This window comes from Anser anser (genome assembly GCF_964211835.1).
Source record: "Anser anser genome assembly, chromosome: 2".
Classification (NCBI taxonomy): domain Eukaryota; kingdom Metazoa; phylum Chordata; class Aves; order Anseriformes; family Anatidae; genus Anser; species Anser anser.
This window is the reverse complement of record NC_139721.1, coordinates 105,706,663-105,734,524: the sequence shown is the minus strand read 5'-3', so window position 1 is coordinate 105,734,524 and position 27,862 is coordinate 105,706,663. Positions and strand designations below refer to the sequence as shown.

The 27,862-nt window shown below is 36.7% G+C and overlaps 1 protein-coding gene across 21 annotated transcripts in view; it reads right to left on the bottom strand.

Moving 5' to 3' along the window:
• Nucleotides 1-27,862, bottom strand: part of CNTNAP2 (contactin associated protein 2) — a 1,168,055-nt gene that overhangs the window by 62,961 nt on the left and 1,077,232 nt on the right. For all 21 annotated transcript variants that reach the window (XM_083826978.1, XM_083826979.1, XM_083826989.1 and 18 more), the window contains 3 exons: nt 18,699-18,944; nt 17,013-17,146; nt 3,683-3,776 (listed from right to left, as the gene is read on the bottom strand). In XM_083826978.1, coding sequence (XP_083683104.1) covers nt 3,683-3,776; nt 17,013-17,146; nt 18,699-18,944 — 474 coding nt within the window. The remainder of the gene's footprint in view (nt 1-3,682; nt 3,777-17,012; nt 17,147-18,698; nt 18,945-27,862) is intronic.

Sequence of the window (27,862 nt, the reverse complement as noted above, 5' to 3'; positions counted from 1 at the left end):
CAACTCTTATGAGGCACAGAGACATTTCATCATGATTTTTTAAACCAGCCATTTTGTTGTAACACCTAGAGCAGAGAGTGGTGTTGCATTGTGGTAGGTGTTGTACAAGTGATCATTCTGATTGGTACTGGATGAGCTATCACAGCAAGCACAGCTGTGACAGAAGCTGCTGCTCCTATGCAAATAACTCTAATAAAAATGGAAATAAGACAGGCAGAAGATCAGTTCTTTGGTAAGATTGTTCCAAAGTGCTCTTCAAAAACCCATCTGTTTTTAAAAATAGGACCCTGCCTTCATTTTTAGTGACAAATAGGAATTGCATAGTATGGGAATAACAGAAATTGAATGCAACTGATGCCAGCACAGCAGTGAAATTATGACGCTATTCCCATATTGCACATTTAGAGAATGTAATTGCAGGTGGGTACAAATTGTAACTTGATATATGTACCCATATTTTCCATTGGTGCTAATCCCTCTGGGCCACTAAAATATGTCTAGCCAGTATGATGTGAAAATTAGAAGCTTTAAAGATACTGCATTTTGCATCTACTTTGCCTTTCAAACTGCTGAACTGGTGTGTTAACAGTGCTCTTCCCTCATTCAACATTACTCTGAAAATTGCACAGTAAAGTTGATCAACAGTGATGGTCAGATGCACAACAGTTTTACACCAGGAAATCAGAGTTTCTGGAGATAAATTCACTTTTTCTTTGGCAAAAGGACATGGATTTTTTTTTTTTTTTTGGTTACTTAGTACCGATTTGCTCTTTTACTTAATAAAATACCCTATTCAGCAAAAGATAGTGACATAAGCAGAGGAGAGGAAAAAAATGAATTACAGTCCTTCATATTCCCAACCATTCTAATACAACCTTATGCACTTAAAAATTGAAGTAACGAATCCCAGGGACAAGAGGATATAAAATATATAGTAAACGCATAATGTTTGTAACAATGGATGAGAACATCTTCCAAAACAGGGATGCTGTTGTAAGAGACTCAAAATCATAAAGTAGCATGGGAAAACAGAAATATAGTCTGCTTACAAATTATTCCTTTAGGATATTGCAATACCTTTGCCTGTTCTTAACCTTTAGTTAGCAGAGGAGCTGAAGGTGGGCCTCAGTGTTTCCTCTGACAATGTTTCCTGATGATAATCTTCAACTGTACCATATGTATTTCCAGGACATATATTATCAGGACTATAGTTACTCTTTCAAATTCTAGATTTGGAAATTGCTTTCAATCACTCTTCTCAGTTTACTCTATTTATAAAGAGTGAGAGGAGTGTGAAGTATAAGTTCTGAGATATTTGAAACTTCCCTTATGACATAACAAAAATCAAATTATATTCACTGGTCTCTGCTATTGTTTTCCTTTACATTTCTTTATTCTGAAAAAGTAAATCCTATGATAAGGCTCTTGATATTAACAGTCAGAGGATGCTTAAAACTATTTTCAAACACATACATGACTTTTTGCAAATGAGGCAAATAATGTGAGGTGTTTTGGGTCTACATCTGTAGGAACAGAACTGAGTCAATAACTCATTTTATTTGGACCTATGATCAGGCCTTTCAGTCACTGTACTTAAGTATCCTAGACATGAAGGATTGTGTGATGAACCATCTGATCTGCCCAGTACTTGCAGCCCCTTTATTCTCCAAGAATGTCTAAGGAGAATTTCAGAATCAGAGTACTTAAACAGAACACAGAAAGCAGCGTTTGGGCAAGGAGTATTTTGGAGGCAACTTGGTGCCTCCAACTCTCTAGCCTCTCTGCAGTCAGAACATTTTAAAAAAGTGTAGTACACACAGTATTTCTTTTTCTCTTTCATTATGTGCTTGTTCCATTTTTTTTTTCTTTTCACAGTGCACAGTGCATTGTTTTCTTCTGCATTTTAGGAGCTGTCCTTTTCTTTCCCTTCATTCTTTTATGCATCTTTTTCACTGCAGTATTTTTTCTGTTGTATGCCTATCTGAATATTCTCTCTCATGTATCGCGCTCAGAATCCTTCAAAATATCAACTCGTTATAGTAATAGGGAAAGTACCAGTTTTACCTGAATTCAAACAACCATTCAAAAAGTTAAGCTTATTTAGAAGACTGGACTGCAGAGGCAGTACTGCCATAATGTAGCAGTTTCTTAGGTGCATGAAAGTTTACAAAGAGCTGCCATCTCAAAGGAAACGGAACCTCTCTGGCAATTAATCCATTAATTGCAGTTATGGCAACACCCTTAAGCAAATTAATAGCTTTCGAGCTTTATATTTTTGCTAACAATTACCCACGAAGAACAAGTCAGGCCCCATTCTTTAATAACTGCAGAGTTATTCCAATTGCTGAATGCTCTTCTCCTTGCTTTGAGTTAATGAATGAAGAGGAGAGTAGCCTGGCTTAGTAGGGAAGTCAGCTCTACTCTGACTGCCCAAATTTAGTGTGGTGAGAGGAGAATGAATGCGATTTCCAGTGACTCACCAAAATCATGTCACATAATCTTTTCTATCATATATAGAACTGACTTTGAGAACACCAAAAAGTAGTTCATGGCTCTCTTGCTAACCAACCATTTTAAAGGCCTTTGATTTCCTATTTCACAGAAGTTCAACACATTAAATTTTAAAAACAAAACAAATGGAAAAGTGTATCTTTGAAAAGTCACATTAGCTATAAGGTCAATTGCTTTTCCACTTCAAAAATCAGTGCATGAGGTTTGCATATTACTGCCTTATACCACTTAACAAAGAAAAGCTTGCAATTTTCTGAATTAAGCACTTCACTTAGTTCAGACAACCACATTCCTGTACAAAGTACTTAGAAGAAATAATATCAATACCCCTCTGTCTCTGAAAAGGTGAAAGAGTGCCCCTTAAAAGCTACGAATATCAGGGGAATAGTTGATTCTTGAAATGAATAACCCTGAAAATTCATTTGAAAGGGCAGTAGTGGAGAAATCGAGCAATGGAAACTAGGATGACCTAAAAGCAAGGCCAAGGCTTGTTAAAGATGCTTCTGCATTGCTTTTTGAGTTAATCTGGGGAGCTGACCAGGTAGCTGCTGTACAGGGAAATAACAACAAGGTCTATAAAACGGATAGAAAATGTACAGAGGGTGAATGTTTCTGTAGGTGTTACAGACATCTGAATGATCTATCTGGTGGGCCTCACTGTGAGTTGTAGTTTTATCAGACTGATGAGGGATAGTTGTGCCACAAAAGGGTACATTGGTGTAGGAAGGCTTACTGCACTGATAATGGCATTATATGAAACATATGACAACTTCACAGTGAATGATACTGTTCACAATAACTTCAGCATCTTTTTGCAAAAGTAGTGGTCTCAGTGATTTCTCATATTCTCTGCACTGAACACCAAGAGGGTGTCTAAGGTCCAGAGCAACTGCACAAATATGGTATTCCAAATGTCCCTCTACTTGTATCTGGATTTATCCCTGCATTGGCCAGATGATCCTTATTTGTGTGCACATCAGTCTATGTGACAAAGTGAACATACCCTTCTTTTAGGTATAACTCCAAGTAGCACTAACTTCATGTCTAGAATGACATGTCCAGTGAGTGCCCTGGTGCAAATACTACACAGAGCATTGTCCCATGCACTTACAGTTTTCAGTATTCTCTGAAAATACCTAATAAAATAACCAAGTATAAAATGAAATCTCACCTATAACTTTTCCTAGGAAGAGTGCCTTTGGGGAATTGAACAGTATGTCAGATGTTGTTGGCAGGCTGTAACTTGTTGGAGGATAGTGATCAAGCTGTGGAAAGAGAAAAGGAATCGTGAGTATTTTAAACAGATCCACCTGCTTACCGTGTTACCAAATCAGGCCTACTTTAAGAAGTTTATGTCAACACAACTCTACCTGATATGCTCTGCTTTCATTTTAATAAAGGGGAAATAACAGTTTATACCTCTACTTCTACATCTGCCGTCTCTGAAGTGCAAAAAGCTAGGAAAATACCATATTGGACATTTATGTTTTCTGGTTGTTGTAGAATCTTTTCAGCTTTTGCTTGTGTACTTCCACATAATTACTTAAAACAACATCAACAACATTAACAACATAATCAACAACAAAACAGCTTATTATTTTAATACAAGGTTTCAATTTGGGACCTATATTACTGCTAAAGCTAGATTTACATGCTTTGCCCACAGGATAATAGCTGTGAATTTCAGACTAATGCAGGTGTTCTCTGTTCTCCTTATCTCAGAAAATTCACAAATTAATGACATACATTTTTGCCCTTCACGTTTCTTATTTTCTCATTGAAAATGCTATTCAACTTAATTGTGATGACGCATGGGGAAACCTAAGAATACATTCTAGAGTAATCAGTGTAGCTAAATAGTTTAATCTATAGGAAACTGGCACAGCGATCACTTTATATTAGCATATTTTTTCCTGTTTTTGGAGCATTTTAACAGGAAAATGTGAAGAGAGAGGAAAAAACAAAAACAAAATGGCCTACGTTGGTAATAGCACTGTTAAGACAGCTCAGTACAGACCAATGGAGTTCTGATGTTCACAGTTTAAAAGGGTGAAAGGGATGAGTTTTTATCTTAGTTATTTATTTTTTGTCTTTAAGTATTTATTACACAAGCTTAAAGCAGAACAACAATTGTTTGTTTTATTCTGGCTTTACCTTGTCATGAAACATTCTTATGTCAGAAGATAAGTAGAAATGGCTCAGGTATCAGAGCTATCATGGTGTTTTTCTGTACTGTTATTAAACTGTATAGAATAATATGGACTTTGGAGAGTCGTATCAGAAAAAGATGGGTGAAAAGACTGATGCACAAAGTCTGATCCTCCAGCCTCTCATATGCCAAGATTTTAACCTCATGTAACTTCTTTGCCTGCAGTGGTACTATTTCTGATACATTCTGATGCACAGGATTCATCTTCTAGGTTCTTCCAAGTGTGTGACAAAACAATTTGCACACTACCATGTACTCTGGTACTTGTCAAAATTGGCAACATTAAGTTTTTTCTTTTTCAAAATCAATCAGGGAATGTTATTTTATTTTATTTTTTTATTGTGATATGGAAACTCAGAGGTGGGGTTGATCTGATTAGATACTAGTAAATCATAGTAACTGTTATCAATCTGTCAATTCATCTGCCAGTGTATCGTGGGTATCCTAGAGCTCTAGAGCTATAACCGTGGTCTAGGTGTCTATTATCAAACTATTGGAACAAGTAATAAAGCATTCAACCCTGCCCAAGAATGCTAATTGTGCCTGCCAGATATACCTGAAAACGAAAAGTCAATTTAAATGATGAAACACTGTGAGCATTTGCATGCACAAATACAGTGTTTATAATGTGGAAATGCTGGCCTGTAAAGGATGAAAAGAAATTTGGCATCTTAAGTATGTAAAGCTATAGTTTATTTGCAATACAGGTCACTGCAAGGATAGCAGGCTGCCTTTTGTCCATACAGTACAACAACAGCTTTGAGGTCTAGGTTTCTATTTTTAAGGTCATATATAATTTGGGTCCAGAATATCAAATCTATCACTCCATCACCCAAAACTTATGTTCTGTAGCTCAGGTAATCAAACACACTATATTTGCTAAGAAGCACTTCTGAGGCCACGGTGGAAAATCCACCAGGAACCAAGAAGCGTTGCAACCTGCACTCTGTTCTGCCAGACACAATTCTCCCACTTTGCCTTTTCCAGCAAAAATACATGATGTCATTCACATGCTAAGACTATGGCCCCAAAATAATGACATGGTATTTCACCAAATCCTTCAAATGGGCATGTGGTCATTGGTTCCATGTCTCTGAAAACAGCGATGGTGTCACTGTTGTGGCAGGGCAGCAAAGGGCAGGAAACTAGCACTTTCCTGCCTTCTCTCTTTTTCCTTCTCTTTTGCCATTTCCTGGGAAATCCATACCTGCATAAGTACAGCACTCAGGCAGAGGAAGACCCATTAGCATGCTTGAACACTGAAGTCCTCCAGTGGGATTTCAGTGGCAAAGCTCAAAGTGATAGGCTGTGGCAGGGCACTGCTGGTGGTAAAAACATGCAGCATTCTGGTGCAGCCAAACTGGAGTTAAAGATCCAGGCATCCCTATTCCCTCGACATTGGAATAACTTAGAGGTGGTCTTGACCAGATAAATAAAAAAATTTGTGGCGACTTTGTTTCCTCTTGAGATTTGAGATGCCAGCATGGCAGAGCATATTGTTATGGTGCAGAAGCAAAGACCCTACTGGAAATGGGAGTCAGGGAAGGCAAGAAGGTGACTCCAGTGCTATGTTGCATTTCAGGCTCTAATAGATACAGTCAGTTTACTGCTTAGGGATGTTAACTGGCCTGTTGTACTGAATCAATAACTGAACCTAGTGTTACGGATATATTTTTCAGGTCTCACTGAAGTCAAAGAAAGATTTCAGAATGAGTTCAGTTACAAATCATTTTAAGGGGTTAACAACTCTGTTTGAAGTTTTGGGTTTTTTTGATTACACGATAAAATAAATCTCCATTTTAAAGCTGTTGATACTGATTTCCTGGTCTTATCATCAGTAAGAGAGCAAGCATTTGTGATTAGCAGTAAAACCATCTCCTTCTCAACTGCCAGATCTGGCATCCTTTCTACTATGGGGGAAGCCTGCATTGCTTTCCACATCCAACTTTGTGAGATATGTGCTTCTCTAATTCAGGGATCTGAAATGAAATGGTGCACCATGAGACAACAGTGAGTGAATGGTGAGATTTATGTTCATTTGCTTTGATTGCTTGTGTTTGTTCTAAACAAGCATTATCTAATAATCATATTAATAATACATTATTATTATTTATTATTATTATTATTATTATTATTAATTTAGTTTATTTTTTTTAGAAGAACTTAGGATTTTTTGAGGTCAATGAATTAAAGGATGATACTGAATTTTTTCCAAAGTTGTGTGTTACTGCCATCCAGTGGGTGTTCAAGTGTAAGCAGCTGGAACTAAGCCACCTGGAAGCTCTGTTTGAAATATTTGACTATCAGTCTAGTATAAGACACATAATAAAAAAGGAATTACTGGTGTCAAATGGTATTTGAAAAAATATATTACATTATTTAATGGAAATTAAATAGAACCTCTGCACACAGAGGTTGATGTAATGATTTGTATTAAATTACAGTTTTAAAATTACATTTAAGATTTTTCATTACAGCTACTTTTCTTTAAAAACTCATTAATTTCATTTGAGCTTAATATAAACATGCAGTGTGTCTCTGAGCACCACACAGATGAGAGTAGATGGCAGTTTCCGAGGAACCTGCAGGTTCAGTTCTCAAGTCACATCACACCAACCAGACTGTCTTTATATGAAGTTGCTGGGATTTAAGCAGAAGTTCAATAAAATGCTATTTCTTTTAAATTACTGTTCACTTAGATAATGCTACTAACCTTGGCAGTAGTGCTGAGATTAACAGACATATCAATCTAAGGGCAAATATAACACCTACCTCATTTTAGTATTCTCACAAAAAATAATAAATAAAAATATATATGGTATATATACACACACACATTATATTCAGTATGGGTATATCTGTATCTGTATCACTGTGTCACTGTCAACCCACCGTGTTTGTGTACACAGTTATTAAGCTAAGTTTTTTCTTTATGCTGAAGACATTTTATAAAAAAGATTTTCAAAATGTTATGCAGTAATAATGCTGTAAGGCTTAATCTTCCACCATCTAAAGTCGATAGAGTTTTGCGGTTGACTTCAGTAATAGCAAGATAAAGACAGGGATGTGTTCTCATCATTACCAATGTAATATTTCTCTTCTGCATTACTATAATGATATATCACTTATATTAAAAAGCTTGTCTACTCTTGGACAAGGGATCTTTGTGTTTAGATGGAGCTCCTCCTGAGCACGATAGTAATTTAGGAGAAAGTAGGAAGGTACTTTTAATATTTTATATTTTTAATACAACAGAAAAGGAGCAAATTTGTGTGGCAACCCTGCAATTCCTTAGGATGATCAAAGCCACTATTACTGTTATTCAAGTCCTTCCTTAGTGTGGCACTAGTACTTCACTGATTGTTTTCTGTCAGCTAAGGTCCTTGACTTAGGTTATTGTGGATCAGATCAGAGCCAGAGCTGGGACAAGCCAGAGGCTGTAAATAAATTGTAGACCCAGATAAAAAGGTAGGACCAAAAAACAAGCATTTTTTACTGGCTTACACTGTCACAGACCTGCAGCCTCAATACTTATCTGGAGATATACACCCCACTGGCACAGTGCAAGGTAAGCTTAAGGATTGCACTGCACTTTGCTCTCTTCAGATGAATTTCCTATAGAGGTACAGTTAATACTGTTTTAGAAACTACTGCAGATCTGTTTTGCTGATTTCACGCACTTGATTAACCTATTGTAGTTTTTAAAAAAATAAAAGTCAACTGCACTCTTTTATTATAAAGTTCCCCCCTCCCCCTGGAATTTATATTCTAATTTAACATGATGAGACAGGGGATACAGATGCAGGAAAAGCATAAATACATGCCATGGTTTTGTCTTAGGTAGAGTTAATTTTCTTTGTAGAGGCTTGTATGATGCTGTGTTTTGGATTTGTGATGAAAATACCGGTGATAACACAATAATGTTTTCAGTTGTTGCAGAGCAGTGTTTGCATAGAGCCAAGGGTTTGTGTACTTCTCATGCTGCCCTGCCAGCAAGGAGGCTGAGGGTGCACAAGAAGCTGGGAGAGGACACAGCCAGGACTCTGACCCAGACTGACCAAAGAGATATTCCTTAACATATGATGTTGTGCTCAGCAATAAAAGCTGGGGTAAAGAAAGAGGAAGGGGGGGTCATTTGGAGTAACGGCATTTGTCTTCCCAAGAAACCATTACACGTGATAAGCCCTGCTTTCCTGGGAGTGGCTGAACTGCTGATGGGAAGTAGCAAATGAATTCCTTGTTTTGTTTTGCTTGTGTATGCAGCTTTTGCTTTACCTAGTAAAACCTCTTTATCTCAACCCATGAGATTCTCTCCTGCATACCACCTGGGGAGAGTGAGTGAGCAGCTGTGTGTGCCTGCCAGGTAAAACCACAAAAATACATTGCAGAAAAATAATAATAATAAAAAATTTAGCTTAAAAACTTGAATACCTTATGTGCAATGGAGTCCTACTGTTTTCTGAAGCCATTGTTGCTCTGATAAATTGTATATCAGGTGTAATTTGCCTCAATGTAAAAAGCAAAAACATAACAAAAGAAAAACAACAAGAAAACCCACCAATTAGATGCATGACTTAAAATGTAGAGAAGGCACTGATAAGGAAAGGGACACATTTACTCTGGCTGCCTTCACAGGAAGGGAAACAATTCTCTGACGCTTCAAAGGAAACAATTCTCTGATGCTTCTTTCTGTGAACTTTTTATTGGTCTTTTTAATAGGTGAATTACATCAGATGTTAGCAGAGGCAATAGCAGCTCATATAATACAAAGTTATAAAAATTAAAGAGACGTACCTCAGGTACCTAAAGATGACTTTCACAGGACATTAATTTGCCCAATGTGTGCTGCCATATAATGGAAAACACCTATTTTATGTTGAGTTTTGACTTTTCTAGGCTTAATGTTAGATCCTGAAAATATTTAATGATTCTTTTGTTCTTTCTTTATTTCTTTAATTGGAATAAAAACTGATGCCAAAACAGCAATCATACAGGCCAAGGAAAGCATGCACACATTCACCATTGGAAATAAATTATAGAGGAAGGATCTAGTCTCAACATAAGCCAAATTTTGGCAACATGTATTATGAGGTTGATAAGCATTTGATATTCTCTGCAGGCCTTTGCCTTGGTTTGATACACAGAGTGGGGATCTATCAGACTGTACCATACTGCACCATACTGCATTGTGCCCTGAATGCACTAGCTTTATATCCAAGGTAAATGGGGGTGTAGGGTGAGGAAGACATTTAAATTCTGTGTTATCATGGTATATGACCTGGACATAGTCAAAGTCTGGGACAAGACAACTGAAAAATTCCTCTGAATCCATCAATACAGGCCCTACTGAAAACACATATGAAAAAGGATGGATCTGTAAAAGAGTTCCTCTCATATTCAGTCTTACTGAGTGGTTTTACAGAACAGAAGAATATTCTTCCAGAAGTCCTAAAGATTTTAAACTATCTCAGCTGATGCACAGAAAGGGAAAAACTTCTGTAAGGATCCTTACTTGGGCATCTTCCCTTGTCCTAGGCTTGGGTTTTACAACTGTGAAACCACAGGATGAGATGCTACCCTCAGATGCAGCTGTATGGATTGTGTTTTTCCCCAGTAAGAGAAAAATCTGACTCCAGTGTTCTGACCTTCAGGATAAGGATATTTCATTCTCTCATTTACTACTTGGTGATGTGGACTTTTATTTATGAAAATATATTGTCTGACTTTCAGCTAGGTGGGGTTTGTCAGGGATGTGCCGAGTTGTTTTGGCAGATACCACTTACAAACTCCATTGTGCATGAAAGGGAAGTAGAAATGGCTCATTTATAAGTTTCCTGCCTACCTATATTGCTGTCTTTAACTGAAAGATTGCAAATGACACAGTAAAATAAAAAGATGGGTAAATTCAATGAAGGATAAAATCAACTAAAATGCTAGTAGCTCATGGACATCCTACAAAAGAACACGTAGGTAAATTACTAAGCAGTGAATTATTCATTCACTTCTGAATATGACACATATCATTCTGTTGTTTCTTGCTGTTATTTACAGAATCTTTTGAGAACTGAGCATCCAGTTTTCTGCAACATTCATAACAACATTACACTTGGAGGGAATTTGGAGTATGTAAATATCAGGGTCTGTATTTATTTATATTTTGGAAAAGAGAGTAGGGTTACAGAAATGATATACTATATCAATATAACTCTGTTATATTTTAAAATTTTCTCATATCAGTAGCTTCTTATCCTACGTGGTCACTTATTTGTGAAAAAAGCTATGTATTTTTGACTCTGAACAACAACAAAAAATCTTGTTGCTTCTGATTGAGAACTAGCTAGGGATAAATTGAGCATTAATGCATTAAACACGTAGAAGTAATGTATAGTTCTGCTCTAGAAAGTGGTCTGAGTTTGCCTTTTTTGCTCTCATTTTGAATAATACATTGCCACTGCAGAATGCCAATACATAATGGAAATAAAGTAGCTCCAAGGATTTTCATAGAATCATAGAATATCCCGAGCTGGAAGGGATGCACGAGGATCATCAAGTCCAATGCCTGGCACCACACAAGCCTACCCAAAAATTCAGACCATATGACTAAGAGCACAGTCCAAACGCTTCTTAAACTCTGACAGGCTTGGTGTTGTGACTATGTCCCTGGGGAGCCTGTTCCAGTGCGTGACAACCCTGTCGGTGAAGAACCTCTTTCTGATATCCACCCGAACCTCCCCTGTCTCAGCTTGACTCCATTCACTTGGGTCCTATCCCTGGTCACTAAATTTATTTATTTTTTAAATATTAAAATAAAGGTTAATAAATATATAAAGATTATAAATAATTTGTTTCAGCTGTAAGGTCTCTGATATTATTAGAACAAATGATTTTTTTTCCTTTAAACTAAAAACTGTTTGGAAATTAATTAAATATAATAGATATATATGATTATTAGAAAAATAAAAAAAAAAGATTACCATTACAATGATATTAGCTATGGTTTACATGTTTACCTGTGGTTAAAATCCTGGGTATTTAAAACATTTTATTTAGCTCAGCTGTTATGGAATTTGTGGATACTCTCTAGATGGTTTCTTTCAAATCATGAACTGTACTGCCTCATCCCCCATAAGCCAGTGAAATATTAGATAAACCAGTCATTAAACAACTCTTTGCATTCAGACAATTTTCAGCACTGCCCAAAGGATGTTTGCCTAGAAACTGTAGGAAATAGAGAAAGATGTTTTGATAACATAACTACCATTACCATATCTAGTCCTAGGGTAAAGGTTTTCAAAATGTTTTGAAAAGGGAAAGTTTTCAGAGAAGAGTTATAAAATTGTTTTATGGCTCAAAAAATATGGACTTCAGACAGTAAACTAACATAGTTTAATTTATTTAACTTCTCATAGACAAGATGAAAAGATCTTCCAATTAACATTGCTAGGAAAGTGTGAAGGGGAACAATATCTGACACCGAACAACTCTTTCATCTATCAGGCATAGATATAGAGGTCCCAAAGTTAAATGCTGAAGTCTGAAGAATTCAAACTGTAAATTAGGTGCAAATACTTTACAGAAATTACATTTAACCATTGGCATACATAGCCAGGATATGGAAAATTTTCTATCATTTGAAGTCTTTAAAGCTAGATAAAAGTCTTTCTAGAAAATGTGTTATATTGCTATCATCACTTTTTCGGTTAGCTGCAGAAAATCATCTAGTGAAATTTTATGGTTCCTGTTAAGCAAGATATCAAACAGAGTGACCATATTCTGCTCAGGCTTCAAAGTACATGAAACAAGATTCATAGGTATGATTCTACAATAACAATAGTGATAGTAGGTGAAATTATAACCTCACCGAAGTCTGTGAGAAATTTCCCATTCCTAGTAATGAGATCAAAGCTTAATCTATACTTACAAAAATCTTTGATATATTTATTGCATTTAAGCTTGAGACTTGCAGACTGCTTTGTTCCTTTATACCCATTTATTTAACTGCAATTATGTTTATAATTTCATTTTATACTTCAGATTAATTTTGAAATAACTTCATATAACTCATTTTTGAAACATTTAGGAGTTCACAAATATTATCTCTATTCCTGTAGTGCAGAGCACAGAGTTCAAAATTGAAATAAGAGAATGGACTTGCAAAAATTCTGTTTCTTCTGGGTTTCAACTGGGTTGGGGCAAATACTTCAGTGATTATTTTTTCACAGAAGCTGGGTATTTCTACTGATTACCTCTGGTGAAGGTGGAAAACATAGATCCATACATTTTCAAGACTGTTCTGAATCTTATTAACAGCTGAGGTCAGAATATATTTTCAGGGCTATTCTGAATCTTATGAACAGCTGAATTCAGGCCAAGATTTCCATAAAGCTTCAAAATCATGTTCACTCTGAATGGTCAACAACTGGTATTATGAACATATGGTATTGTATACACAACAATACTGTTGTGTATACCCTCTGTACTGCAGTTCTCGCCTGAAAGAGGTAACTGTCAGCTATCCTTGGATTTGGTCTTCTGAGCTTATCTGTGCAGGCTGCTGCTAATTGTCCTGAAAGTGTATGGCTGGGCTTGGGAAAGTGGAGTCCTGTGGAAATTGCTCAGGTCTAATCATTTCTGGGAACAAAGAAGACACTAGAAGCTGTGACTCCTAACTCATTTCTAGAAATGGCTTTAAAGAAGGTATGAAGAACTGAAGGTCTGTTGAGCATGTATAAGAATATCTTAGTATAGAAGCTGAGATGCCCAGTCTAATTGTGTTCAGCATCAACTTTATTCCAATAAAAATTAAAGCACATCATACGTTTTTTTGTTTGTTTGCTTGTTTTTTAACATGCCAATATGGCGTTTGTGTAACAGATCAGAATTAAAAACAATAAATTGCAGTAGAACCAAAATGTGTCTAATCCAGACTGGTGTGAGTCTTGCACTAGGGAAGTAACCGTCACAGTCCTTTAAGGTATAATTTGAAGCCTACTGAAGTCAATGCAAGGCTTTCATTGACTTCAATGAGCTTTAGATCAGAACCTCTGCTAGGGAGTTTCTTATCCTTGACCTTCTTAAAAGAAGAAACTACTGATGTGTGAATAGCTTTAATCACCCATGAAAACTTGGTAAAGAGTGATCTGGTTTTTACGATATGGAAAATACTCTGCTGAAGCATGAAGCCTTCTAATGAAGTCAAATGAAGTAGAACTTGCCTTCTTAAAACTAAAGCTCAGATCCTGAAGTGTTATTTGATGGGATAACACATTCCCCATCTGTCAGTCTGGGCTTTTTCTTGTCCACAGGTGAATTAATGTAGCCTTCAATGTGTGGTATTTCAGTAGAAGTGAGAGACAGGAATTCTAATTAACTAATGTAAGTTTGGAGCCCTTCATTGCAACAACAGAAAATATGCAGACCTTTGTCCCTGAATTTATGTCATTTTGCTTTTCTGACACCTAAATCAACTACATATCTTCAATCTTATCCTTGAGAAACCACTGACATCACAAATGGGAGCTTGTTCTTTAATGTAAAACTAATTATTGATTAGTTTGCAGTCAGTGAATTTAAAAAATTGAAATATAAAAGCCTTTTGAGGGGTCTTTTCTTCTACCTTTAGTCTTGACTGTCTTGGTGTGTTAGGAATTGTGATGCAATTCTAATGAAAATAATTCAAGCTACAAATACTTCTGCTTATGTTGTGGAGATACAATATTGTGCATACATTTATTTCAAAGCTCAATTCAAATTCCAATTGACTGGACGGTAACTGTGACTTTACGTAAGTAATTAGTTCTCTCATGTCTTCCAACATTGGGTGAGATCTCATATTGTTCAATAATGAGCCCTCTACTATACTTATATATAAATGAAACTCCTGAGAATCATGATAAAACTCAGGATCACATAGTTTATATAATAGCAATTTATTACCTCACTGCAGGTTTTTTAAATCTCTCTGGCACTACAGGGTTATTATAGCAAGTTAGAAAGGCAGATATACTAAGTATGAACTTGCGGTTGAGATTTCAGAAATAGAGTGCTCTTGAATTAAAGCTTTGATGAGAAATAAATCCTTCCTGTGACATTTTTATGCCATGTGGAAGTGTGGAAGTGTGAGCAACAGCACCTGGCAAGCAAGCTGTCTTCTTTAAAAGCAAGAAAACCAGCTGCTCATCAGGTTGGAGAAGGAGTTAGCAAGAAATAAAAGTCTACTCAGATGTTCATTGCTCAGATCTGCAAGGGAAAACTCATACTTTATGATTTGTCCTCTGAATGCTGAGAAAAAATATATCTCTATCATCTATATTTTCAAACATGATGAAGAGCTTATATCTGAAAGTAGGATTCATTTTCAAGTGAACAATCTATTTACCAGATCCATCTCTGTTCATATCAGTTCTTTCATTCACAGAGCATAACCAGATGAGTAGCAGAATCAACTTCCTTATGGAAAACAAACAGCATTTGATAGTAACTTTCTTTTTCAGGATAAATTAGGGGTAGGATTTCTGGATTTGCTGGATTTTCTTTTTATGGGTCAATACTTTCCCTATTCTTTTACATGCATCAGACGGAGTCTAGTTTAATAGGACTCAAATGGATATGTTTTTTGATTAAATAAACCAGCTGTGTTCTAAGAACACTGGTTAGATTAAGAAATTTTTACCTCAGCAGAGAAACACTAACCAAAATGTTTGTGGCTCTTGCAAGCCCTACACAGGTAGCTGTCTCTCAAAATACTTGGGAAAACATCATCAGGCCCTAAATGTAGGTGAATTGGTACAAGACTGGGATACTTAACTGTGTATATGTTTTCCAAACGGACAAGGTATTTCATCTGATTCCTTTAGCAAATAATTTATTCAGTTTTACAGCTGTCTAAGTCAGGCAGATTTTACTCCACAGAACATATGTCATACACAAAATAGAAGCTTTCATTAACAGAAGACAACCTAACTGCAGGTAGTGTTTAGCTTCCATTTAGCAGTGAGAGAAGTAAGTGCAAACGCAGCAACATGCAAGAAAGATGCATATATCAAAGTACACACCCCAACCTCCAAAAACCTGAAAATTGGTTAGATCTATCAGCTATATATTCCTTAGAACATCTGTCATTTTGCAATTTTCTAATTTTCTGACAATTCTACTTCAGTACATCCAGTGTTAGTTTGAGTACTGAAACCCTCAGTCAAATAACATTGTAATCCACTGAAAAGGTTTCTTTTTGGTGCCTGGAAAAATTAACTGTCAGGGATCTAGGTTCAGGGATTCTAGGTTCTATGTCAGGTGGTTTTTTTTTTTTTTTTTTTTTAAATATACAATACCGTGACAACTAATATCCTTTCACCTTTTGGCTTGGTTCCTAAGGAGACTTCCTATTTTTATATTTCATTTGTTATTGGTTTGGGTTTGCTTCTTATGAACTATCAAATCCAGATTAGTCTATCCTATCCACCTCACTCTCCTGCCAACAAAACTGTTCTCATATCCTGCTGCAATCTCAGTGTTTGCAGATGGGATAGCCAGAGAATGAAAACAGAGTTCTGTAATGACCACAGAGAGAAGGCTGTCTGGAAACATTGATTGCTTCTTGCAGAGCTACCCTCAGTTATTTAAATATTATTATATTACTTCAAAGGTTTGTAAACTAAGATATGAGAAGATGAAGTTCCTGCCAGTGCTGTACTGAAAACTAAATAGGCCAGAAATATGTGCCTTCAGTAACATTATCTTGTCTTAGGCTCCTGTCACACAAACATTGAAGCATCTGCTCATCTTTGCAGGCATGAACAGCTCTTCAGATTTTGCTGGAATGTAGGGTAAATTTAAATTTAATGACATTCTTATTTGCGGAGTCAGGTCTGACGGTACGATGTTTAGTTGTCTGTGCATCAGGGTCTACTGCCATTTAAGATGCTGCAGATTATCCCTCCTGGCTTCCAGCTGCTGCTCCAGAATGGTGCAGGTTTATCATAGGTCCCATGTTATCTACCAGACCAGATGTCTCTGATGCCCCCGAGCATCTAGAGTGACACCTGCATTAGCCCAGCTGTCATCACACTAGGACAAGGATCTCAGAACAACATGACTCAATGCAATAGAGGAAGAGAATAGCTTTTGTTAACTCCTAGGAGTGCAAACTGCAAGCAGAACACCATCTACTGGGCTTTATGTTTCCCAAATTGCACTTATTTCTTCAGGGGAAAGGAGGTCATCAAAATACAAAGTGTTACAAGCTACAAGCAATAAACTAGATGGAACCAAAACACCTTTAATGTCTGCTTACCTGTAGAACTATGTCCCGTTCATTCCGTGTGATGTTTACAGTATGGGGCTGTCCATTTGCCATGTTTCTGTGGTCGATGTCAATATTATATGGCTCTTTGGTACCTCCTAGGCTGTACCGAATTTGCAAATTCCCTAATGAAGGAATGTGAAAAGCACCCTCAGGTATTTTGATCTTTATTCACCAGCTACTTTCCCCTCTTTATTTTCATGTACAACTGTTATTGTTTTACATTTAAATTGCTCTCAGAGCTGGTATCCGCAGTAGGAAAATTTAGAGAAGGGCTAGTACTTGAGATTGTAAAGCTACTGGGCTGAAAATGGCTTCCAGTTTACTACCCAGAAGCATGACAATGAATGGGATCTCAAAACTAAAGTGTGTGCAAATTCTCCAGATTGCAAACCAAACAAATCAGAGCTATGCCTTGAACAATATGGACGATTGTTTCAAATTTGAGCACATCAAGTATCACTTTATTTTTGAGATTATTATCCTCACTGCAGAAAAATTTTTGACATTATAAAAGGCATGAGTTTTTTTTTTTTTTAAAGAATAAAGCATTGATATGCCTTGAATAAAGTCAAAATTGCAACAAATTAACACTGGCATATAATCTACACAAGGGATTTTCTTGCTCTCAGATTTAATTGTTGTTGACAGGTGACCATCTGGACTTTTATGGAAATTTAATAATATATGGTGAAATGAAAACTTCAGGTTATATTGTTAGAAAAGTATAGTCAGAAGTGGTTAATTGATATTCATGACAAAGTACCAGACAGATTTTTCTTTTCTAAACAAAAGTGAAATATTTACTCTTAATTGCAAATTTTAACATTCCATCAAAAGGAAGGATTTTTGAAAATGGAAATGTAGACCCCATTATTCATCAAAACCTGAAATATTCTGGCCCCAAACAGCAGCCTTAGACTTTTAAAACTATAGTTTGGATACCAACATGGTTTTTCTCTCATGCACCTTTTTTCTCACCTGTGAAGGTAAGAAAGGGAAAAATTTCAGTGGCATGTGGAATACCTGTATTAACTTATTCCACAGAGGAAGGTGTTAGTAAAATATTCCTAGGTATGATTTTCAGGGGGCACTAAGGCACTATTTGGAATTGAGTTATATTGTGTTTTGATTCTCCACCAGAAAATGGTTCATATCCAACCTTCAATCATTACCAAAATTTTTAGGACATTATATATTGTGCTACATCCACATTTAGCCACCTCAGTCAGTAGTGAGATTTCCAGGAGAAAAGTTCATTACACTTTCCACTGACTACAGGTGATATTGCCATGAGTTCAGTGACTATGTACCATTTATTACCATGCCTACATGTGGATGCCTACTTGTCCTCTCCATAATACTAGTTTATGGCATGAATCTAACTGTTACAGCATATACATATATATATATGTATATGTATGTAATTTATTGATTGATTCTGTTTGCTTGTTTGTTTTGAGAAGGAAGGTTGGCTAGTGGAATACCCAATGGAATTGAAGAGTTGCACCACACAAAATTTCATAAAGCAGAACCTGTATTCAGGCCCCATGTACTTTACTTTTAAAGAACAAGAGTGAAAAGACTTTCTTATTAGTTCAGAGTTTCAGCTGCATGTCAATCTGGTGTTATTATCAGTCGTTCCTTCAATGGAGAGAGCCCAGAGCAGTTGCTTACCAGATGGCTTGACAAGTACCGCCATGAAGTCCTGGGTATAGGAACTGATGTACAAAAGGACACAAGGGGACTTAGTAGTACTGAAGCTGAAGCTGAGCTCTTCTTTATTCAAGTTAAGGTCTGTTGCTGTGGTCTCAGGATCTGTGGAACTCAACAGGGTTCGGCTAACTAAATCCTTCATGCTGGTCCCTGGGGAGTGGAAGTTGTAACGAAGCCACATTCCCTCTTCAAAAAATGCTCCCACATCTTGAAAAGAAGAGAAAATAAAACAGGCAAAAGAAATTGAATGTGCTGACACCTTTTCAATGAAACATATTACTACTGACTTGAGCACTACCAATCTGTCCATGTTACTACTGCTACATTTTTAAAGCATTTTGCCAGTAGTTAAGAACCTCGCTATTTTCCAGTAAGAATGAAAAGAATAAGCTCAATTTTATTGATGGATACCTGGAATCGCAGAGCAGAGGAAAGGTTTCCTTTAGGTCACACAGAAAGTCTGTACCTACATCTCATACGACTACTACAGATCAGAAAAACCACACTTTAGATTTATTCTCATTGAGGTCTTGCAGTAGATAATGTTCCAAAGAAGGAGATACAGGGAAGAGAGATTTAGAAGGCACAATAAGCAAACACTCTAAAGGAAGAGGAAAACCTGAAACTCTGACCAGCAAATTCCAGTGGATTTAGAATAATCTCAGAGAGGAATGATGGTGATTCCAGCACCCGAAAAAACTGAAATAGGATTGGACATGATACTAGAAAATTATCCATAGCAAGCACAATCCTTCATAAGAACAGCCTAATCTGGATGGCTTATGGAAAAAAAACAAACAAACAAACAAGGGAGCTTGACTCATGGCTGGAAACAAGGCATAAGACACCTGAACTATATCTCACAGGGGGTGCTCCACAGGCAGTTTTCAATTCAATCTGAAACAAAATGTCATCTTTCAGTACTCTTGACAGAAAATAAAACTACTTTTGGCAGTTAATACTTTCATTTGAAAAAGCATTGTTATTACTTTGCATAATAATGTACCCCTGCTTATTTCTTAACATTAAAAATATAATTCAAGGTTGACATTCTATTGAAGGCTGACTTTGACAGCCTCCTTTGGGAATCACTGCACAGTTCCCTACCATTGGTAGTTTATATTCTTCTAAGTCTATCGGGGATTGCTGGACTGGTCTCCTATAGCAATCATTCATTCAGTGATACTGTAACGCTGGATATGCTTTGCTATCTGGGAAAACACCATAAAAGGAAATTTAAAATTACATGTGAACTTAAATAATGAGGCACATTTATGAACGTTTCATAAGGGATTACAGAATGATGAATAAATACTATGAATATAGCATATAAGTACAGTATTTAAAAATAGTTGTAAGCAACGCTCAAAAAGGTGAGCAGTCATTAAAAAAAAATAAAAAATTTCATCACTTAATTCCTTCATACATTATTTATAAATGCAAAATTGCCACAGATTGGTACCAAATTACCTATCTAAACTTTTGTAAAATCAACACATTATTTTTATTAAAAAAAAAAAGAATATCATTTTATCCCCTTTTAGTATTTGGAGCCTTCATGTCCTTCACACAATTCTACGCAAAGGCTTTATCTCAAAACAAATGAAACAAGTTGTCCATCTTACAAGCTGTGTAGTGATACAGAGCAATTCAGGAATGAGTCTGCAGACTTTATTCAGAGTAACTGAGCACAGAAGAGGTAAGAATATGGGTAAAATTATTGCAGACTTCATTGATCCTTTTCAGAGTTTTGCTACATCTAGTTCTGGAAAAGCATTATATTTTCCTTATACCATATAAAAATTCTCCAAAATGCAAACTATTATAGTCTGTGTCACTGTGTGGCCACATAAAACATGGAATCAGGTTGTGGTCCAAAGGTGCTATAAATAATGTGATCACTCTGATAGATTCATAACTGCCGCTTTATAGCAGAAATCTTAAATAACCTTGAAACAGTCATAGGAGAGGCAATTCAGTTTAACAGCTATATTTTGCAGAGGACTCAACTTAAGTATTCCCAGATTAAAAGTGAAGGACCCTATCCTGAAAATACTTCCCCAAACTGTGATGCCTATTGCTGTTAACTGTGGTGTTGAGAATGAGCGGTAGTACTTAAAAACTTAAAGCAGAATATACTGTAGCTCTATGTATTTGCAAGACTGGCTTTAAAAATATCCCTGTGACAACTAATTTATTATTCTTCAACCTCTGCTTATAGCTTACATAGGTCATGGTACACTGGGCAGCCCTACCATCTGACACTGCTGCTCTGCTGGCGGGGACTGCTGGTAGCCCCTGCATTGCCTCCACTTAGACACAGCAAACTGATGCAAAATTATGTTCATCTTCTTCCTCTTTCTGGCCCTTTTACTGCTTGTCATCCCTTTTACTTTAGGAGCAATCTTTGGGATTGCCTATCACTGTGGTTGCCCAAGGTCTTGCACACTGGGAATACTGGGAGCCTCAGTCCTTGACCTCAGTGCTTTCATGGGGCTGAACTGCAAAGTTCAAAAATATGCAACACATATTCCACAGCAGTAAATGTTATTAATTGCTACTTTAAACGTTCATTACTACAAAGAAAGTTTTAAGTAAATGGTGCTCTCTGAAGCCCTAAGATTTGTTTTTCCCAAAAGGATTTCATGACAGAGCAATGTTCTGTGAGTTTAACTTCATTTGTGCTGGGAAAATAATTTTCAGTATAGCTGTGTTACACATCTGTGAAGCATTGTAATGAACCTGGAAATTCTCTCACATACGTACCACTTCTTTTAATAGAAAAGATAAGAGGAAGGTTCACTTTGGTTGTGTGAGTTCCTACAGGAAGGTACTGAATCCCCTCAAGTTCCAGCTCAGCAAAAAGGTTCAGTCTATGACTATGGGTTTTGGTGAATGAAATTGAAGTACTTATTGCAGCAGGGCTGCAAAGTACTCAGCAGTTCACAGAATCAGGCTGTTTAAACTATTAGGAAATATTAGAGAAAGGTAAAGCATAATTTTCTCCATGTTAAATTATAGTATAAGATGACTTGGAAATGCTGAGGGGTGATGAGTGAATAAATGATCTGTTTGGAGGCCACCTGTGTATCATCTTCCTAAAGCTCTGAGGGAAGTCCTTCATTCAGAAGACCATGCAAGTTGTCTGAGTAAAACAGGTAAAATGAAGCACAAACACAGCTACTGAAATGTGGACAAGCTTTCCATGCACCACTCTCTGCCTTCTTCTGGATTATTTCAAATAATATCTGAAAATTATAGACTTGAAATATCAGGCATAAGGCATAGTGAAGGGTTTCTCTGCAAACTGCACTTTCAGGACAGAAGCCTTGGAGAATGAATGAGGTGGTTACAGGTCAGTTTTCCTTGAAAAGCAATACATATTTCTAAACCAATATGCAGTGCAGTCATGCACCGTTGACAGACTTTGCAAATACATACAGTTTGGGATAGCTTTGTGGTAAAACCCAGAGCTGGATTTCTGGACCCAGTGATTTTTTTCAAGCAAGATGTGTATCCCCAGTATGAAATGCACATATTTTACAAAAATGTCCATTTTCTGTTTGAAAAGGGACAAAGCAAAAGAAAATCAAAAACTTCCACACAAAATGCAAAGGTATCCAGAACTTGCAAAGTTATTTTGAGGATTATAATTCTTTGGTCATGTCCTCAGTCTCTCTCTCCCCACTCACCTGTTTTTATTTTTGTACACTCTGATTCTGTCTAGGACCAGGAGTATGAAAACACAGGAGGAAAAAGACAAATAGAAACAAAAAACATGTCTGTTGCAAAAATCCTACCTAAGGCAGAGTATAAGAAATTGAAAAATACCATGACATTTCTGTGCCAATGTTGTAGACATAAGAAAATATCAGGAGGGACCTAATTCTACTTTGCTGCTGGTTTAATATCAGTGAAATATTGGTGTCATTTCTTCTATTCTCAGGTAGTTATAATGATCCTGCTAGCTATACACTCAGTCACACCAGAATATGACTTCTTTCTCCATGAATTTTTCTCACCTGTGAAAAGCATTGCCAGCATTGCACAGGTGTGGCTGAACACAGCTTCATGAAATTTTTCTATCTGAATACACAGAACTCTGTACTCTCTACAGGAATTGAATTGCCTCTGAGGTGACAGTAGGAATAGGAAGGTTAAGGTGGATTGTCAAGAATCAAGTGGAACATATTACTCCTAATAAATAAACAAGGAACGTGTGTAGAGTTACACACATACAATGCAATTTCAACATAGTGACTTTTGAGGAGTAGCACTGTGAGAGGTGGAAGCTCCCTTCTGCACTAGGACAGCTATCACTACCTCACAAGTGTCATTTCACTTTTTCCAAGTAAATTCAAGACCTGGCTTGTGTCACCTTTCATCTGGTCACCAAGGAGAAACCAAGGTTGATTATCTGTGTGGTACTACTGTATTTGCTTTTTTTCTGAGGCTAGGCCTTCAAAGCAATCTTATTAATAATAACAGGCAATAACAGGGTAAAATCACTGCCTTGCAGAAGCTGGAGACAAAATCTTGATGGTTATGAAGCCTGGCCAGGACTCATACGAAAACTGCAGCAGAGAAAGATTCTCTCCTCTACATTCCACAAAGCTGACTGAAATGCCCACTTATAGCTGTAAGACCATCTGGAGACTTCAGTGCCTCTTTAGCCATGTTCATGTATGGGAAATCAAAAATATTATTGCATGATGCTGCTTGCCAGTGCACAATACTATGTGTTTCCTGCATGGCATTTTGAATCTTAAAAGCAGCACTTTCAAAATCGTAACCAAGGCCAATCACTGGAGGCATTCTGACACTCGGTGCATATACTAAGCAATTTAGACATCTTAATAAAACCCATTCCTGATGCATAATTTTATTTCCTTTTTGATTTCTTATATAGTCATTAATATTGAATATAGAATAACTATAGCTGGCTTGTCTGGCTTGTGGCTAAAAATGTGCTAGAGAGCACTAGAAATTTCTGCTTCTCCAGGCTGCGGTCACAAAGATTAAGATTATTTAATGAGATATGTCCTGGCCCTAGGGCATCAATAAAGGGTCAGAATCTCACAGGTCTTGATCTGGGAGAGAATTTACTCTGAGTGCTCTGAAGATAGCAATACTTATCATTTATCTAGTTAGTTCACTCAAATTTTTGTTCTACTTTCAGGCACACAGTATTCAGTTTGTGAATTGAAGAAGTAGGGACACAAAGATTTTCTCCTACATCATCAAATCTCATATTCTGTCTGTTATCACTGTAATCATTTGTGATGCATGTCTGAATTTTGTATGCATGCAGTAAAATACCAAAATAAGACAATTGCTTGTTGGCATTACTAAAATACAAACCTACAATGTGTTTTCTTCCTTTGTATGAAAATATCAGTACTCAGCATATAGAAAGCTTTCATGAACAAATTACTATCAGAATCAAAGTAAAGTAATGTGAACCAGTGAAATTATGATCATAAATCCATATAAAGATTCCTGTTACCTTCAGCGGAACAGAATGAGTGCCACAGAAGATGGGGTTAAGCCACCTGATTCATTGCACCATCAAGCCTCCCTAAGTAATGGCAGGAGGTAAATTCTAGGAAACAGCCTGGCATATCTAAGTAAGTCTGAGCTCTGAACCGCCTCCCCAGGAAACTCCATTTCTACCTCCATTAGATATATGGAGATCCTAGGGCATCAAGCCTCCTACAATAGCCCTGTAAAGCAGGTGCCTTTTATTCTGCTTTGTTCTGTCTGGACAAGTGCACAAGCCAATGAAAGCCTGAAAATGTCAGGCAAATCTCAACTGTGGTTTATTCTGCACTGATGTGAAATTACTATAGATCTTTCTGTAGCTACAGCAGTTTGAACTGATGTCTAGGACTGCAGGCTCAGAATAAGGGAATGACAATCTGCTCTGTGTATTTTCTGCTGAGTCTAAATGAAAAGACAGCTTCCTTTTTAATGGAAATATTCACAATGGCTAAAAAACCTCCAATTTTATACAATAGTATGGATGAAAAAAAAAAAAAAGTAATGTTAAATATACAACAGATCAGGTTCCATGATTTCCTGCCAGGGAGACTTTGAGGGTGTTTTCTACATAATCACAGAGAAAAACTTGCAGCTTTGCTAGAAATATTAAAGACTTCTATTTGATGATTGCACAGTATTCACAGTGACAACTATGATGGGAAAATCTGACTTCAATTCCTTCTGGTAGCACAGACATCCACTTTCAAAGTCAGCAGTTTATTGCTTCCCTCATTGTCTCTTTCACTTTCTGCATTACCATAATAAAAACATTTCCTTGCATCACACAGCTGTTGTAAGGAGAAATACCTTATCAGCTTGTGAGGTGCCAATACTACTCTAATAGCATGCGGGTGTATAAATATTACACAGGGGTGTCTGGTGTGAGAACCTCAAATCCCCCAGTTGCATTTGCACAGGCACTCAGGCACTCAGCAGCCAACAATGTTTCTGAAGTTGATGTGCTCATCTTTCATACCACATCTGCATTTGGTGAGGATTGACACTAGAGCAGGCTTATTACAGTTAGATGACAAAGATATTGAAAGTTTATTGAATTGTCTGAGCCAATCCTTAGTATTTAATTTATTACCCTGATTTATTTATTTTCTGTATACAGAATAAGAAATCCTTGCACTTTATTAGTAGCTTATTATGGATCAATAATAGCCTGGGAAGTTGTTTATAATTTTGCTGATATTTCTTTGAGATATGTTAGTGATATGTCTAAATTGTGCTCTGGTTTAAAAACAAAATGATTTTTTTTTTCAGTAAAAGAATTCTTGCAACTTATGTGAAGTGTAATTTTCAAAGCATTAGAGCACCAACTGTACATGTTTAATAAGGTAATATCAACGAGACAGAAGAATGGAATAGTTTTATAGAATTTATATGTTTTTTGTGGGTATATGTATTTACTCAATAGCTATGAAGTAGTTGTTACTTTTCAGTAGAGGTCAAGACTCCAGTTCTGAAGTCTGATCTACAGGTAGAAAAAACTGACTTTCTGCAATGTTCAGACTCACTAGACCGACTAACATTCCCAATCCAAGGAAATTTCTGATATAACTTTTGGTTAGCACATTATGATCATGTTATGTATAGAAGAATTTTTCTGGGGAGTTGGGTGGGCAGGAATGTTGCCTTGATTTTCCCGCTTCTTGGATTATAAGCAATGAAAACTGAGAAGCTAGTTACCTTGAAACCTTCAAACAATCACCTTCCCATTACTTAGAGCAAAGCAAGTACTTGTATTTGCAACCAGCAAAATAAAGGGAACTGAATGGTTATAACAAGGGCAGAATTTGAAGTTGAAGTGTCAATCTAAGAGTCTGTGAGAGGGTGCAGAGCTATTTCACCCATCTGTCATAGCACTATGTCTGGTACGGCTTTTTTTTTTTGCATCCACTCATCCCGTTAAAAGGTTGATTTTTCTGTTTGAGGCAGAGAAGGGAGCAAGAAAGAAGGAAATCTGACCATGAAAACACTGTTGTAAGTGCTTTCAGGATTCATGCAAATATAAACACAAGCGTGAAGGAGTTCAGTTCAGGCATTGTCAAAAAGGATTGCAGTAATTCACACTATGAATGTGAAATTTACTTGGAAAAATAAAGGTATACACTGTGCTCATCTTCTGTTGCAATTGCATAGAAACTGGGGAGCTTTGAATTTACCCTTACCTGAAGGCACAAAAGTCATATATATATGCTTTTTTTTTTTTCTTTTGCCACATATCTCTGTGGTGGGCAATTTCTTCTCTTACAGTTGATCCACAGCAGTTCAATACCCAAAGGAAAAATGTTTTCTCCCTGGGGGACTCCCTGGGGGATCCCCCACATCACAGTGTTGCCACGTGCTCTGTGCACACCCATTTCAGCATGTTGACCCTTGCTGTTCTTGCTTAAAGGAATGGAATAGTTTGGTTTTTAAAGGAACAAAATTTAGTTATTTCTCAGAAATGATTTTAGGCTGTCAAGATGACAGTTCTGGGAGGAAAAAAAAAAAAAAAGAGAATTTATGCTTAAGCAGTAGACAGAGAAGGGTCAGAAAGCAAACTGTAGGACATCAGAAATACTGCAGCTATTCCTCTGAACAATTTATCTGAGCAATGAAAGGAGAACAGAAGCCAGTTACATATACCCCTGACACAAAACAAAAGTAAAGTTAAAATAGATGTCAGACTATACTTTTGCACTTTTTTTTTTTTTTCATTGTAAAAGAAACATTGTAACTTCCAGGTAACTACCACATCAATCACACGTGTGACCTGCTGCTAATAAGTCTGGAAACAATGCAATTTCTTGTCAGTCATCAATCAGTGACTCGTAGGATGGATTTTATCAGCAAAAGCAAGGTCTTCTTTTATTGTGAGATGTCTTTCTTACTTATAAAACATTGTATGGTGATTTCAGTATAGTAATGATGCTTTATTTGCTTTGATTTTTTTTTTTATTACTTCTTAGCAGTTGCAGTATGCAACCAACCCCAGAAAGTTTACCATGGGGATGTGATTGAATATCAAAATAAAATTTTGAGATAAGAGCTTCCTCTGGCAAATTAAAACCAATGGGAAGAGAAGACTGTGGTATATCAAAAGATGTTATGTTATGCCACCCCTCCTACTGAATAGCATATTTCTTTGTAAATCTCATTGTTTCGAATGCAATAAGTGAAAAAGTCAGAGCTGCCTGGTGAGGAGGTTTTACTCAGAGGAGTAAAAGTAACAAAACTTACTCCTAGTTTACAATGCAAAACACTAACCATATTATTTTGTGTCAGTGGACTTGAATTCCTAGTGTAGGTAACAAAGGAAAATAATCTCCCTTGCCACATATTACTCACTGAACATCACGGTATCCAACTGCACACTGTGAGACAGGTAAGCAAAAACACAAATGACACAGCAGTATTCAACCAAGTCCTTCCTATAAGCAATGAAAGTGGCTGAAAACAGAATATAGTCTTCAAAAACATGTTCACAGATATCTCAGTGCTTTTTAGGGAGGGGAGAATGTTGAGGTGTTAATGAAAAATGAACTGAAATATCAGATTTGGGTTGTTTATATATAAATCACTAAAAAGAGAAA